The sequence below is a fragment of the Heterodontus francisci genome, chromosome 14, assembly GCF_036365525.1.
Source record: "Heterodontus francisci isolate sHetFra1 chromosome 14, sHetFra1.hap1, whole genome shotgun sequence".
Taxonomy (NCBI): domain Eukaryota; kingdom Metazoa; phylum Chordata; class Chondrichthyes; order Heterodontiformes; family Heterodontidae; genus Heterodontus; species Heterodontus francisci.
The window spans coordinates 66819272-66834458 of NC_090384.1; the positions used below are offsets into that span (position 1 = coordinate 66819272).

The window sequence follows — 15187 nt, forward strand, 5'->3', positions numbered from 1 at the left end:
CGCATTGTGGAGCCCTGAGAATGTTATGTGCCCAAGCCTTGTGATGTTGGGCAATGGTGGATGGAGGAACCCTCCATCTACATGTTCATGGCTGCCAATGCAACCTCGCAGTTAAGAGTCATAGTGGAAAAATAGCTCTGTATGCTGGCAGGTGAGTTGTAGGGTCATCAACTGTAAGGGCTCGGGGAGATCAAGTGAAGTGCTGCTGAATCAGCGTGGCCCTTACTGTCATGCCAGCCTACAGTTCACCCTGAGGTCTGGGTGGCATGGCCGGGCATCCTCTGTTGCCTGGGTGCTGGTTATCTCTGCAACTATCCTTTCATCCTCTTCTTCCTCCTCCCAATCCTCCACCAAGGTGCAGTGGCTTTCCAGCTCCTCATCATACATCTCTTTCCAATGTCATGCTGTGCAGGGGCGCAGCAGACAACCACACTATGGAAGACTCTGGTTGCATTGTAATGGTGGGCACCACCCAACCGGTGAATGCAATAGAAGCGTAACTTCAAGTGGCCAATCGTCTGTTCAATGCGGTTCAGTGTTAGGAGATGGCTCTGATTGTAGTGCATCTCCCCAACCATGTCTGGATCTTGAACAGGTGTCAGCAGCCACCTCATTAAGGGATAACTCTTCTCCCCCAGCAGCCACCGATGGAGTCTGGATGTGGGCTTGAAGAGGTGCGGCACCTGGAACTCATGGAAGATGAAGAAGTCACGACAGCTGCCCGGGAATCAGGTGCCGACCTGCAAGATTCACTTCCTGTGGTCACAGATCAGCTGGACATTCAATGAATGCTTTCTGTTGAGGAATCTGACTGGCTGGTCTATCAGTGCCTTGATGGCTACAATCGATGACCTCCCTGGTCCTGAGGGAATCCATCGATGGCAGCAAAGCCCAAAGCCCTCTGAGCCTGTGCAGGCTCTTCTGTGTCAAAATGGATGCAGTTCCCCGCTCTCCAGAATATGGCATCCGTGACCTGCCTGATGTCATGATGAGCTGCTGACTGTGAGATGCCAGCTAGGTCCGCAGCAGATTCCTGGAACAAGCCTGTTGCATAGAAATTCAGGGTCACAGTGACCTTGATGACTGCAGGTAAGGGACTGCCGTGGGGGCCGCAAAGCCTCAGGTCATTGTGGTTCACAGCACAAACGTCCGAGACCATCTGCCTGGATAGGCGTAGCCGCCTGCTGCATTGGCGCTTTGTCATTTGCAGATGGCTGACTCTTAGCTGGTAGACCCAGTGTCTTGGGTAGTGCCTTCTTTCCCTTGCAGGCTTCCTGCTGTCCAGGAGGTTACATCTGCTGCACTCATCCTGGCTGCACTGTCTAATATCAGAGTAGCCTATTCCCATCTGGCCTCCCTCAGCTGGGCTTTGTGCATACACCAGGCCTTCTCCTGCAAACCTCAGGTGCCCCAGTGATGCCAGGGTGCTCACATCCCTATCCAGATCCCTACCGCTCAACACTGAGAAAAGTAAGTCTTCCAGCTCCAGCAATGGCTACTGTGTGGCACTTTTGAATGAAGCAGCTGAACTTTATTTTGTGCCTCTGTATTATTTTAATCAGCCCTTCCCACAGTCCTCATGGCCCTTTGCATTGTTCTCAACTTGTACACCTTGCCATGTTCCAGACATAGCATTCTCCATGTTCCTTTCCTTTAAAAATTGAAAGCTGCTGCTGGCAAGCCCGTTAATGAGCTCCTCAATGAGCTCAACAGGCACTTAATTTGAGGTATGCGGGACCCAGTGCTGCCGTCCAAGAATGCGATCTTTAAATTGCACTTGCACCCACCCCCGCACCCAGAGGGCTTTAAAGATCCAACACAATGACTTTGGTCCTCCCAATATTTTGTTGAGGAAATTTCTGTTCAACAAAATAATCGCTTGATTGAAAATTACATTTGCTCCTGCTATTTGAATATTTTGTCTGTATGTTTGTCATGTTAACTGCTGCTCCTCTGTTACATCATTGGAGAATTATTACAGTTCTAATTATGGAATCAAATAGCATGTATGTGAGAAATAGAAGGGGGTTAAGGATAGATCCTTGGGGGACTCCAGAAGAAATGGTATGGGAGTGGGAAGAGAAACCATTGCAGGTGATTCACTGTCTACAAATGGATAGATATAAATGGAACCAGGTAAGGGCAGCCCCATCCAGTTGGACAATGGAGGAGAGACGTTGGAGGAGGATGGTATGGTCAATCTTGTCAAAGGCTGCAGGAAGGTTGAGAAAGATGAGGAGGGATTGTTTACCACAGTCATACAGGATGTCATTTATAATCTTGATAAGGACCATTTCAGCGCTACAGCGGAGTGGAAACCTGATTGGATGAATTAATCACACCCTACTGAGGTCCAAACAGCTGACTGAAACTGCTGGAAGATCTGACTTTGCCTGAAATCAGCAGAGCTTTTAAAATCGGTAAGTACTGGGTAAATAATTACTGAAATGCCCAAAATAGTAAGTACGCTTAATATATTATAAGCAGTGCCTTTGTAATTGACTTCTGGGGTAACAGCAAATGTTAGTGCTATTTACTTGATATAGATGGCTATCCGTGTTAAGTGTGGATGGTGTAAGTGGCAGGGACTGCATTGGAAATTCCTAATATAAACGTTTAAATGGACAGTTTAATTTGTAAATCTTGACCAGGAAAAATGTTACCAAAAATCATAACAGTAAAATGTGTAGACAGGAAGTGGACACATGAATTTTCAATTTTATGTATACATATAGATAAAAACACACAGGATTACACAGGATATAAAGCATAGAAACAGGCCATTCAGCCCAACTAGTCCATGCCAGTATTATGCTCTGCTCAAGCTTCCTCCTGTCCTTCCACATCTAACATTATCAGCATACCCCTCTATTCCCTCCTCTGCCATATGCTTATCATGCCTCCCCTTAAATATATCTATTCACTTCAATCACTTCATGTGGTAGCGAGTTCCACATTTTCCTCACTCTCTACCTTTTATTGTCCACATTTATTTTCACCTTTAAAGGCCTCATAGCCAAATATAAAAAGTATATTGAAAAGGATAAAACCAGATACACATGTAGTTTAGAAATTCAAGCTTTACTCATAAAATATTTTCCTGGATTGGTTCCCATGCTGGTATAAGAAATTGGTCCAATTAAAATGAACAGAGCTCTCTGGGATGGAGATAACGTCTCTCTGCTAGTGATGGGAAGGAGATCTGAAGTAATGGGCTTCAGTTGAGGTAGGATAGTTGATGTTTTTTTTAAAATATAAAAGAGGGAATAATGGCACAATCTGGTGCTCCCAGTGGGAAACAGCTTTTATAGGGAACACGTCTTAGGAAGTCATGGAAATGCAGCATGTGATTTTCCATCCATATGTGCATGTGGCTCCATGGGCCGCAGTATGGGCATTCTAGATTTAAGTATTTCTGCAATGAACTGCAAGTTGTAATCATTTCCAATTTTACTTTAAAGTAAGGAAAGAATGAACTTACATTTAAAGTAAGGAAAGAATGAACTTACATTTATGCATCAAATCGTCTGGAGTTCCCACCAGTTTTACTCTGAAAAATGCAGTTCCCAGCATGTACAAACACAACTGCCAATTTGCACACAGCAACTTACCACAAAGAGAAAATGAATAGGGGTTGGCAATGCGTCTGTACATGGACACCAGTGTCCGTGGTAAAAGATTTTGGTGTCCATGACTGGTAATTTCAGGGATGAGAAATTTCCCGTTCATTTCTTCTTCCAAACCAGTCCGACTTTTAAAAAAAAAATCACAGCTGTCACTTTCACAGCTGACAGGTGCTTGAGCAGAAACAGCGCTTCCAATTTGGACAATTTGCTTTTGCGGCGGATTCAGATTTTTTAAAAAAGCTTTTAAAAGGGAGAGAGAGAAAAAGAGAGAGGGACAGAGAGAGAGAGCGAGAGAGAGAGAGAGAGAGAGAGAGAGAGAGGGGACATGGAGAGAGAGAGAGGGGACATGGAGAGAGAGAGAGGCAGAGAGGGAGAGAGGGGAGGTTGAGAGAGTTGGAGATGACAGGTTGGAGGGATCCACAGAGAGCGGGCACACAGAGAGGGGCGGGGAGAAAGAGAGACACAGAGAGAGACGAGGAGGGAGAGAGAGGGATCAAGATCATTCCTAACAGATGGACATCTATCTGGAATACTCTGCATCGCTACAAGAAGTGTGCGGGCATACATTGACTACTTGTGCAAGCAAAAAAATGCCAGGTATCGCACTAAATTAGTGTCCAACATAATGAAAAGAAAGTAAGTCAATAAATTAGTTTTCTCATTTAAAGCTTCTTCACAAAAATGCACATTTGTTGTTGTTTTGATTAATAGTAAGATACATTTTTAATGCCTTTATCTTTCTGAAATTGTCTCACCGGCCCCTATGCAAGACAAAAATTGTAATGTGGCCACCACGCAAAAAGGTTGGACAGCCATGCTTCAAGCATTTAACTTTGTGTTTTAAAACAACCTATCAGCTATGTAGCAGCTACCTAGCATCTAGGTATGTCAAAAATCAGTAACTGCAATGTGCATCATTTACTATCCAGTTTGAGGGCAGATAACTTGAATAGCCAATGGCATTTGAAAGTTGGCTGTATCATATAATTACATTATGGGAAAAGTGCACCTTTGCTAACAGGTAATAGATTTGGCTTGGACATAAATTGGTCAGTCTGGAGTACAATCTTACAGATAGTGACTAAACATTTTGTATCTGAATAATACATGCAGTAACAACAGATCAACTTTTTGCAGAAAAGATTTTTGTCACTAATTATCTTGTCAGAGCTAAATTGGAATCGACAGTGATAGACTGAGATATAGACATAAGTGAATTTAAGAGAATCGCTTTACTGGAGGAATTGAAGGGCACTCTTTATTTGTAATCGTTTTTATCTAATTTTGTCACTAGTTTTCAGAATCAGAATGAGCAAATGACATTTTGTCCATGAGAGATTCTGTTGTTTCTGCTTTTTAGAATCCAGGACTTGGTTTCACAGCCTGTCAAGATGAATAAACTAGCCTTGGTTCCCTACTGTTTATCTCTCTGTCCCTTTCGTTCCCACTCTGCTTTTCTGTTTTACATGACTTTTCCGAAATACTATCTGCTTCACCCTATAGAATTCTCATGATTTGGAGGTCCCTGCCCTTTTGATGGCTGCCCTGTCTTCAGATACATATCACAAGCAGTTGGAGAAGTTGCGCAAACATTGCCCATCATGAGTTAAATTGTCTTGTGACAACAGCAGTGTGAGAAATGGTCCATCTTCCTATTGCTGATTTTTCTACTGCCTCACCTCAATGACCACAATAATAATCCTGTCTTTGAGTTTCAGGGTTTATTGGATGAATTTGCACTCCTGACACAGTGTGAATCTACAGAGGTCATCCAATAAGATCCTTCTACCATCCCGTGACATGATATAGCTAGCTTTATTCTGTCAACAAAAGTAATTTGCATTGGCTTTGCATACTATTTTGCTTGCTAGCTAGCTAATACAGCTGTGCTGCTTTATTTATAGGGAGAAATGTGTTTTGATGGCATTAGATTGGCTATACACTTTATATACAGTTTAATTGCCCCCATGTCCGTGGCTGAGTCAATAATTTTGTCAAATATCTGTGATGCAGCATGTCGGTGCCTATCCCTGAAAAGGAATTCTTTTGGGCCTCCTTATCTCGAGAGACAATGGATACGCGCCTGGAGGTGGTCAGTGGTTTGTGAAGCAGCGCCTGGAGTGGCTATAAAGGCCAATTCATACATGACCAGATAATCTGTTTTTCGTAGTGTTGGTGATGGAGGAATGTTGGCCAGGACACCAGAAGAAATCTCTGATCTTCTTTGAATGGTGCTATAGGATCTTTTACATCCATGTAAGCAGACAGGCAGGGCCTCAGTTTTACATCCCATTTGACTGAAGGCTGTCCAACAATGCAGCACTCCCTCAGTACTACACTGAAATTCCAGCCTAGATTATGTGCTGAAGTCAATACTGGGCTTGAAGCCATCTATTTGAAAGATTCTAACTCTGATTCAGAAAACAAAACAAAACTACTAACATTCCATGCTGAAGACTTTTAAAATTTGTAATAATTAATTTGCAGACAAATATGAACTACATGAGTTTCCAAAATATACTACTTGGTCAGGGAGTTAAAGTGCTGATAAATTCATCATCCTGTTAGACTGCTGAGGTGCTTACCATGCATCGCATGCTTCTGATCAGTTATTAATTGAGAGAGTGCCCAGAATGCATCCTCTTCATTCAAATACATCAGTAGAATGGCTGCGAGCTGGCTCATTCCTTGACAGTAGCTCACCTCCTGTGAAGAGAAGCATGTTTAATTTCTTATTCATATATTCTTACTATATTTGACATTTCCATAAGAAGCAAACAATGAAATATAAACTGGATGAGATAGCCTATTAAAAAGGAATGTAAACCTTAAATCTTATCAAAAACAAATGATAGAAGAGATACTAGCCATTTAATAAATACAGTATATTGCATATTCCTGGAAAAAAGGAATAACAGCATTCAGTTTTTATATAGGTCATTATAGTTGTTGCTCTCTTTTCATGTAAAAGACATGGAAAAGTGTCTGTCTCTCCAATCAGGTTTGTATCTCGATTTTAATCACTCCACTACTAGCCGCAGTCTTGGCCCCAAGATCTGGAATCCCTACCTAAACCTCTCCGCTATTTACCTCTCTCTCCTCCTTTAAGATGTTTATTAAACCTACCTCTTTGACCAAGCTTTTGGGCACCAGTCCTACCATCTCCTTCTGTGACTTAGTGTCAAATTTTTATTGCTAACGCTTTTGTGAAGCACCACCTCGGGATGTTTTGATACCTCGGTTCGCTCTTTTACCTCATTTCCATGCTGCCCTTTAGCAACGTAATCCAGAGTAATGGGGGTAGCTTCCACATGTAAGCTGACAACACTCAGGTCTATCTCTCCATCACTTATCTTGACACCTTTGCTGATCACTGTTTTGTCAGACTGCTTGTCCGATATCCAATCTTGGATGAGCTGAATTTTCCTTGGCAGGACTAAAGGCATCATCTTCAGCCCAGAACACGTTCTGTACCTACTGATTCCATCCTTCTCCTTGGTCACTGTCTCAAGCTGAACCAGACTACTCAGAAACTTAGTGTACTATTTGACCATGAGCTGAACTTCCAAGCCCATATACTCTCCCTCATAAAGACCATCTGCTTTCACCACGTCCACTTCTGCCCCTGCCTCAGCCCATCTGCCACTGAATCCCTGATCCATGTCTTTGCCATCATCTCAATGACTACTCCAATGTCCTCTTTGCCGCTCTCTCAACCTCCAGCCTCTGTGAACTTTATCTCAGCCAAAACACTGCTGTCTGTACCCTAACTCGCACCATATCCCACTTGCCTTTCATCCCATTCCTGGCTGCTGATCCTCCAATTTAAAATTATCATCCTCATGTTTAAACCCCTCCATGGCTTAATCTGTCCTCATCTCTGTAACTTCCTCCAGCTCTTCAACCCACTCCCCAAACTTTATGTTCTTCTGAATGGCCTATTCCCCCAATTCCTTTCTCCCACACTCTGGAATTCCTTCCCAAAATCTCTTCACCTTTCACTTCTCCCTTAAGAAACTCCTTAAAACCCAGCTCTGATCAAATTTTTGGTTTGCCCCTCTATCTCATTCTTCGGCTTCTCTGCTGTCCAGTTTTTTTCTGATTAGGCCTTTGGGAAATGTTTCTACAATAAAGGCGCTATATAAATGCAAGTTGTTGTTTTCCTCCATAATTAACAATCTGCTAATGAAATTTTAAGAACATGTAATTTGAAAATGTCCGATTCTGAGAATGAGAAATTCATTAATTAAGTAAAAATTTTCTCTCTATTTTGGGTTAAAAGTGAAATTTCGTCCACTCTGTTACTGTAGATTTTCAAATGGTGCAGTACAGCCTGAAGCTGTCAGCAGAACTGCCCATAACTTAGAAAAGCAAAACCTAGATATGCAGCTACCCCATCAAAACTTTGCTAATTTAATACGTGAAGTAGCAGCTGCTAAAAATACTGACATTTATCATATAATTGGGTGCACGATAAATCCGACATCTTCAAAATTCCAATCTGCAAATTTGTAACATGAATGGCTTAATACTGCAGGTTGACCCTTGTTTATTGGACTATTTATATTTACCGCACTCCGAATGTAAACACAACTCAATTTTCTTACCGTATTGTATACAGAATAGGCGGCGAGTACATGAAACAAAGCTTGCTGTCTGTTTAAAGAAAATTAGACTATATTTAGAGATAATGCAATTTAGAGTAGCACAGTTAAAGAATATTTCCTGTTCTTGGAATTTGCCTATTTTGCATTAGGAGACTGCTGGACAAGTACTTGTATATAAGCAGCATCTAGTTAAAAGCCAGTTCCAATTATAAGTGCATTTAAAAACAAACAAAAATAAGGTTGGATAACAAAGTAGTGCAGTGGGTTGAGCCACTAGCTTTACACCTTTTGGAAACGGGTTCAAGTCCAATCTAGAACGATGGACTGAATGTCGACTGAGGGTTCTATGGGCTGGATTTAGTGAGGCTGTTTGGAGCAGCAATCGAGGCGTGGGGGGGTCGCAGAATAGCGTCGGACACGTCCGCCTGGAAATCTGACGACATAGTGTTGGTTTCAGATTTAGTCAGCGGCTGGAAAGCTCCGCCCCAACATGACGGGAGTGTAATTTAAATTGCTGGATAGTTAGAATACATTTGCATGCAATCAAAAGCGATTCAATGGGAGGCTTGGAATTAAGTGGACGATGGGCAGCCTTCATGTGCCTTCGGATTCCCCGCTATTGAAAGGTGGCAGCATCGAGGTAAAGGCTCAGTGCCGCGGTGGGAAGGCAGCCATGACCAGCACTGGATAGGGGAAGAGGGGGGATTGGAGGACATGGTCAGCTTGTAGTGCTGTACACTCTGCAAGGGTATGCTTGTTGCCAGGTGCCACTACTGCGTGGGTGTGTTGCTGGATGGCATTACCAGGTGGCCATGCTGCTGGGTGATCTGCATGGGTGGTTATTCTATTGGGTGGAAAAGGTTGACTTCAGCAAGGATGGGCACTAAAAGCCATGAGCGAGGAAGCCGAGAGGAGTCGCAAAGGCAAAGCTGCCAAGACAACTTCATCTCTGCAAGGACAACACTCTGGATGCCTACTGATCACCTGGCATGTGTCTCATGCACCCTATCCTTGTGGACCCCCGTGGCATGATGCAGCACCTCCGACAGAGGGAGGGCCAGCAAACAACAAATGTCTCTAAGGCAGCAATGAAAGCAGGTTTGGCAGGGCTTTAAATATGGCACCAGCACCTGCTCCTGAGTAATTTGATGCTGGCCGCATGGGCCCACATCTCCATTATTATAAATGGCCACCGCACGCACGATGAGCAGCAATGGCGCCCACTTCCGGGTGCACCACCAGAAGCCGCAACGGGAACACTAAATCTAGCCCTATGGGCTGGATTTTCTTCTCCCACCCCTGCAATAAATGGCGGCCCGCACATGCAGGCCACACGCTGCCGCGATCTTCCTTGCGGCAGTCCAGGATGATGAGCCGGTCGGGCTGCCCCCCCACCCCCCTCAACAGTCACGTGGAGGGGTGGGCTCTCTGACGCCAGCAATGTCATCAGCTGCTTTTGTGCAGGCACTAGCACCATTTTTAAGGGGCAGCCAGCCCTGCTGGGTCATTTAAAATTTTAAAGAGCTACCCCACCGCACCCCGCCCCCCCTGCAATGTACCATTGATAAATATATTTCCCCTCCCCCAATAACAATTAACTTCAACATTTGCTCTCTCCTCCCACCCAAAACACTTACCTTCAACATTTGACCTTCCCCCACTGCCCCCGAAACCGATCAAAGTGCAGAGGTCTCCCCTTCCCACCGTCCCCGACACTAGTAATTTGCGTTAGAGCCCGTTTCCTCCCCCCTCCCCACCATTGCACTAAAAATCATAAGTTCCCCCCTTCCCTGCCATGGTGGTGCCTGCTTTCCCTGGACGGGAAAGTGAAGGCATGTGAATGCCGACCGCTGCTCGGAAGATGGCAGCCCTAAGGTAAGATCACTGTTGATTTTATTGAAGTGTATTCATTTCAATCAATTTAACTACGTTAATCAGGGTCCCGTAGCCCAGTGACGGGGGGGGGGGGGGGCTGCCACGGAGCCTCACTGCTGCCGGGAAGATCAGGCCTGGCACTCCTGGCATCGGGGTCCGTGGCAGGCCGCTGCCAGAACGATCTTCCAGTACCCGCCACCATGGGGCCCGACGTTGGGAGCTCAGTAAAATTCCGGCCTATAAGTGTGAAATTATTCCAGTTCTGGATGGGCAGTGGGCACAGCAGTATCCTACCTCTAGTTTGGCATAAGTAGGTAATATTACTCAGAAAGCATGGTTGGTTTGGGAAATAGAAAAATGTAAATACTTGTACAGTGTGAGTGTTCTTCTGAAGTTCTGGCTGAGGCATGTTGTTTGAGCACATTAAATATCAGATCCGTGATCTGAATCTATATTGCAATGAACTTGTATTTGTACTTATGACATGCATAGGACTCCTGTAACATGGGCTGAGGATCTGAGAAACAAGGGTCAGTGTGGAATAATGTTCCGTCATTACTCAGTTTTGATTCATCGGCCGGAACTTTACATTGGGGTGGAGGCCCTGCCCACCGGCCAAAGCGTCAGGGGCAAGCCCACCTCCACCGGGCCTGGAAGCCACGCCGTGATTTTATGTGGCCCAGGCATTTAATTGGCCTCGGGCTGGACCTCCGCCCCTCTGAGGCAGAAAGTCCCGCCTCCAAGAGCTGCCGGCCAACAGCTCTTCAGTCCCAGCAATGCCACCGAGAACAGGGCCACTCCTGGGATTGCACCCAGTGAGAGGAGCAGCAATGGAGGAAGCCCTGGAATTAAGGTGAGTGTGTGGGGCCTCGCCAGGGACAACTGACTGGGCCCCAGCGAGGCTGTGGGGGAGGTTCTCCAGCAGGGTCAGCTTGTGCCATGGGGGTCCCTCCGTGGAGCACAGGGTGCCTGATCAGGAAGGCACCCCACCCTCAGCCTGCAAAGAGGCTGCCATAGCCTCTGCAGCTGGCGGTGCCTGTCCGCTGCTGGTAATATCCCAGCGGTGGCTGGAGGAGGCCCTTAAGTGGCAATTAATTGGCCACTTAAGGACCTTAATTGGCATGGGGCAGGCAGGTCATTTGTCACCTCCCCCGCCACTCGTAAAATTGCAGCAGGGGTGGGAAGGCGACGGGAAAGGCACACCCTATTTCCCACTCCGCACCCCCCCCCCACCCCGCCTCCTGGGGGTGCGGGTCGTAAAAGTCTGGCCACAGTGTTCTCCTGCTTATAAAATACAACTAAAACTCATTCAGCACCAATTGGCATAACCCAACAACCTTGAGAAATCGTCACATTCTTGTGCTGTCACAGCTCAATGTAGAATACACATATGTGTTTAAATCTGCAGATGTTTCAAATCTCCAAGTCACAACACCAGTAGGAGCAAAAGACAACCTAGTCTGCTGAAATTCCCCTCTGAAAACAAAGTGTGATCTCAGTCAGCGATGGTAGAATTTTAAAGTATATCTGTAATAGCAGCTCTTGGGATGTTAATTCAGATTGTTTCCTAACACATGCAATCTTGGCGTAGGTACAAGTCTAGCATATATACCTATCAAACATTTGTGTCAACAAATTAACTGCCTTACATGCCTGTACAGAGTGAGTTATAGTAAGTAATATGTTGACCATTATAGGTTCGTACAAATTTAAAGAGCGAGCTAAAACATTTATAGTGTTTGTTGAATGGTCTGCATCAAAGACTTATTCAGATTGCTTTTACCAACTTAGGGATTGCTATTGAAAGCTTTAGCAAGGCTTAATTTAGATACCTATAAGATTTCAAAAGAAAGGAAGTAGCAATCTGAACATTTTTGTAAATGCAGAGTATGTGCTGCCTTGACAGAAAATTTGAAACCCTTGACCACAGTGACACTGAGAACTATGACAGACTGAACATTAGGATTCCGTGCTCTGATTTTTGTCAATAGTACTAAATATAGAAGTAAAAATTCAATTTCGGCCATTGCTGGAAATGAAAACTATTTGGTATATCCAGATCTCCAGGAATTTCAGAGGTGAATCTATAATCAGGCAGCCAAATGAACATCACAGGAATGTATGGTGCGTTGCACTGCTATTTGTCTGGTCTGCTTTCAAAATGGCTGCTGAGATACTCTGAGAAACTTGAGAGCCATGACAGGTCCTCACGCTTGGAGTCAAGCCAGTGATGACATGTTACTGGTGTGAGGTATGCCAAGAGAGCAAGACAGTGACCAAGAGCAGAGGTATAGCAATGGAGGTCAGAGAGAGAGACACACACAGAGACAGAGGAATAAAGATAATGACAGATAGAAAAAAAATTGTGTGCGTGACAGTGCAAGAGACAGAAACAAGAGAGGGAATGCAAGACAGAGGTGCAATACAGTATGAGACAGAGACAAATATGAGAGACAAATTGAGACAGAGAAGAAAGGTAAAGAGTACGTTATTGAGAAACAAATATGCAATGACAGAGATAAGAGGTGCAAAATGAAAAAGCCCTTGCTTAAGGAAAAGAAAAGCCAAAGGAAGGAAAATCAGAAAGAAAAGCAAAGAGAGATTAGAACATCTAAGACAGGAGGGAGGAAGCAAAACAAGTTAAAAACAAATATAAGTTTTATATAGCACCTTCAGCATAATAAAACATCCCAAAGCTCTTCACAGGAGTACTATAAAACAAAATATGACACTGAGCCATATAAGGAGATATTAGGTCAGATGACCAAAATCTTGGTCAAAGAGGTAGGTTTTAAGGAGTGTTTTAAAGGAGGAAAGTGAGGTGGAGAGGCGGAGAGGTGTAGGGAGGGAATTCCAAAGCATAGCGCCTAGGCAACTGAAAGTGCGGCCACCAATGGTGGAGCAATTAAAATCAGGGATGCTCAAGTGGCCAGAATTAGATAAGCACAGATATCTTGGAGGGTTGAGGGCTGAAGGAGGTGACAGAGATAAGGAATGATGAGGCCATGAGGAATTTGAAAACAAGGATGAGAATTTTAAAATCAAGGTGTTCCTTGACCAGAAACCAATGTAGGTCAGTGAGCAAAGGGGTGATAGATGTTGTGATTTGGTGCGAATTAAGACATGGGCAGCAGCATTTTGTTTAGAGGCCAGAATGTGGGAAACCAGACGGAGTGTGTTGGAATAGTGAAGTCTAAAAGTAACAAATGCACGAATAAGTGTTTCAGCAGCAGATGAGCTGACATTGGTGAAGTCAGGCAATGCTACGGAGGTGGAAGTAGGCAGTCTTAATGATGGCATGAATATGTGGTCGGAAGCTCATCTTGGAATCAAATATGATGCCCAGGTTGCAGACAGACTGGTTTAATCTCAGACTGTTGCCAGGGAGAGGGATGGAATCAGTAGCTAGGAAACGGAGTTTGGAGTGGGGACCGAAAACAATTGCACCAGTCTTCTCAATATTTAATTGGAAGAAACTTCTGCTCATCCAGTACAGGATATCAGATAAGCAGTCTGATAATGTAGCAACAGTGGAGGTGTTGAGAGAGGTGTTGGTAAGGTAGAGCTGGGTGCCATCAGCGTACATGTGAAAACTTAATGCTGTGATTTTGAATTATGTCACCGAGAGACAGCATGTACTTCAAAAATAGGAGGGGGTAAAGGATAGGCCCTTGGTGGTCACCAGAGGTAACAATACAATGGCAGGAAGAGAAGCTATTGCAAGTGATGCTCTGGATACGATTAAATAGATAAGAATGGAACCAGGTGAGAGGAGTCCGCCCAGCTGGATGACAGTGCAGAGGCATTGGAGGAGGATGGTGTGGTCAACCATGTCAAAGGCTGCAGACAGTTATAGAAAGACGAGAAGGTAAAGTTTACCTTTGTCACAGTCACATAGGATACCATTCAAAACAACTGGATATGTCTGCCATCTTTCAGAGTGTTGGAGTGAAGCAGGTGCCGGGAGGTTGGAAAATTGGACAGAGATGAATTTCCCAGGATTCCTATCCATTCAGAGGTCAGCCTACAAAAGTCTCATTGTAATTGGGTCGTTTCATTTTAATATTGAAATCTATTTTAATAAGATGCATGTATAATTTCCCAGGATTCTACCAGGAAATAACGTGGGCTACGTTTGTAGAAAAAGGGAAATGGAGACAGGAATGTTGAACTGACAGAAAATTATAACATAACGCAGAGCCTGCTCTTCTTTGAGAATAAATAACTGAAAGCAGAATTCATCTTTGGGTTTGTGCTAAATGTTACTCTCAGTGCCAATATTTATCAAGTTAATTTTTGAGGTTTTGCCTATGTGTTCCTGGCTGCCAGATCTTCGTTGCAAAAATTTAAATTTTGAAAATGTGAATTCCAAAGGACATTTCTGTCTTTCTCTATTAATTGAAAGATAAACAGCATAATAGGCAATGTCAGAATGCACAAGAGGCAGACATCCCTTTTCAACAAAGATGCTACCTCCTTGAATCATATCTCCATCCAGTTTTCAGTATAGGAAGGTATTGCCGGTGACTGTCAAATTCACCACATCCCTGAACTTTAATGCAACTGTCTCATTCTAAGCTATCATAGGTGACACGCACAACCACAGTGAAATTGCATTTTACTGATGTATCAGATAGCTGATGAATTGCTCATTACTTTCTCAATGTGCAGCCTGTGGTATAATGAAAGAGTTGTATAGATTTTCAAGATGGTGGATTTCCCCTTAGCACAAGTTGTCACAGATGGTACCCGTGTGGTCCTATGGGCACTTGTGCACAATTACAAGGGTCATGAACCACAACTGCATTTACTCCAACAACGTGCAGTTTGTCTGTGACCATAAAAAGTAGAGTTATCAAGTGAATACCTGCTTCCCAGGCAACAATAATATCTTCATTTAAGTGCCAGGGTGATTCATTAGAGATAGGAGACTGTAAGGATAAGATAGCTTTAAACAGTATCAGAGCCTTGATACAACAACCATTACTGAATGCACCACAGCATTAGGAGGCATCTTACAATATAGGCCTATCAGGATCTCCAAAATCATCACACACTACTGTATGTTACATAACTTAG

The 15187-nt window shown here is 44.0% G+C and overlaps 1 protein-coding gene across 2 annotated transcripts in view; it reads right to left on the bottom strand.

Annotated features, from left to right (window-relative positions):
* The window catches only part of LOC137377094 (ecotropic viral integration site 5 protein homolog), a 279264-nt gene that overhangs the window by 86373 nt on the left and 177704 nt on the right, over positions 1 to 15187 (bottom strand). For both annotated transcript variants that reach the window (XM_068046389.1, XM_068046391.1), the window contains 2 exons: positions 8234 to 8282; positions 6212 to 6332 (listed from right to left, as the gene is read on the bottom strand). In XM_068046389.1, the coding sequence (XP_067902490.1) occupies positions 6212 to 6332; positions 8234 to 8282 (170 nt within the window). The remainder of the gene's footprint in view (positions 1 to 6211; positions 6333 to 8233; positions 8283 to 15187) is intronic.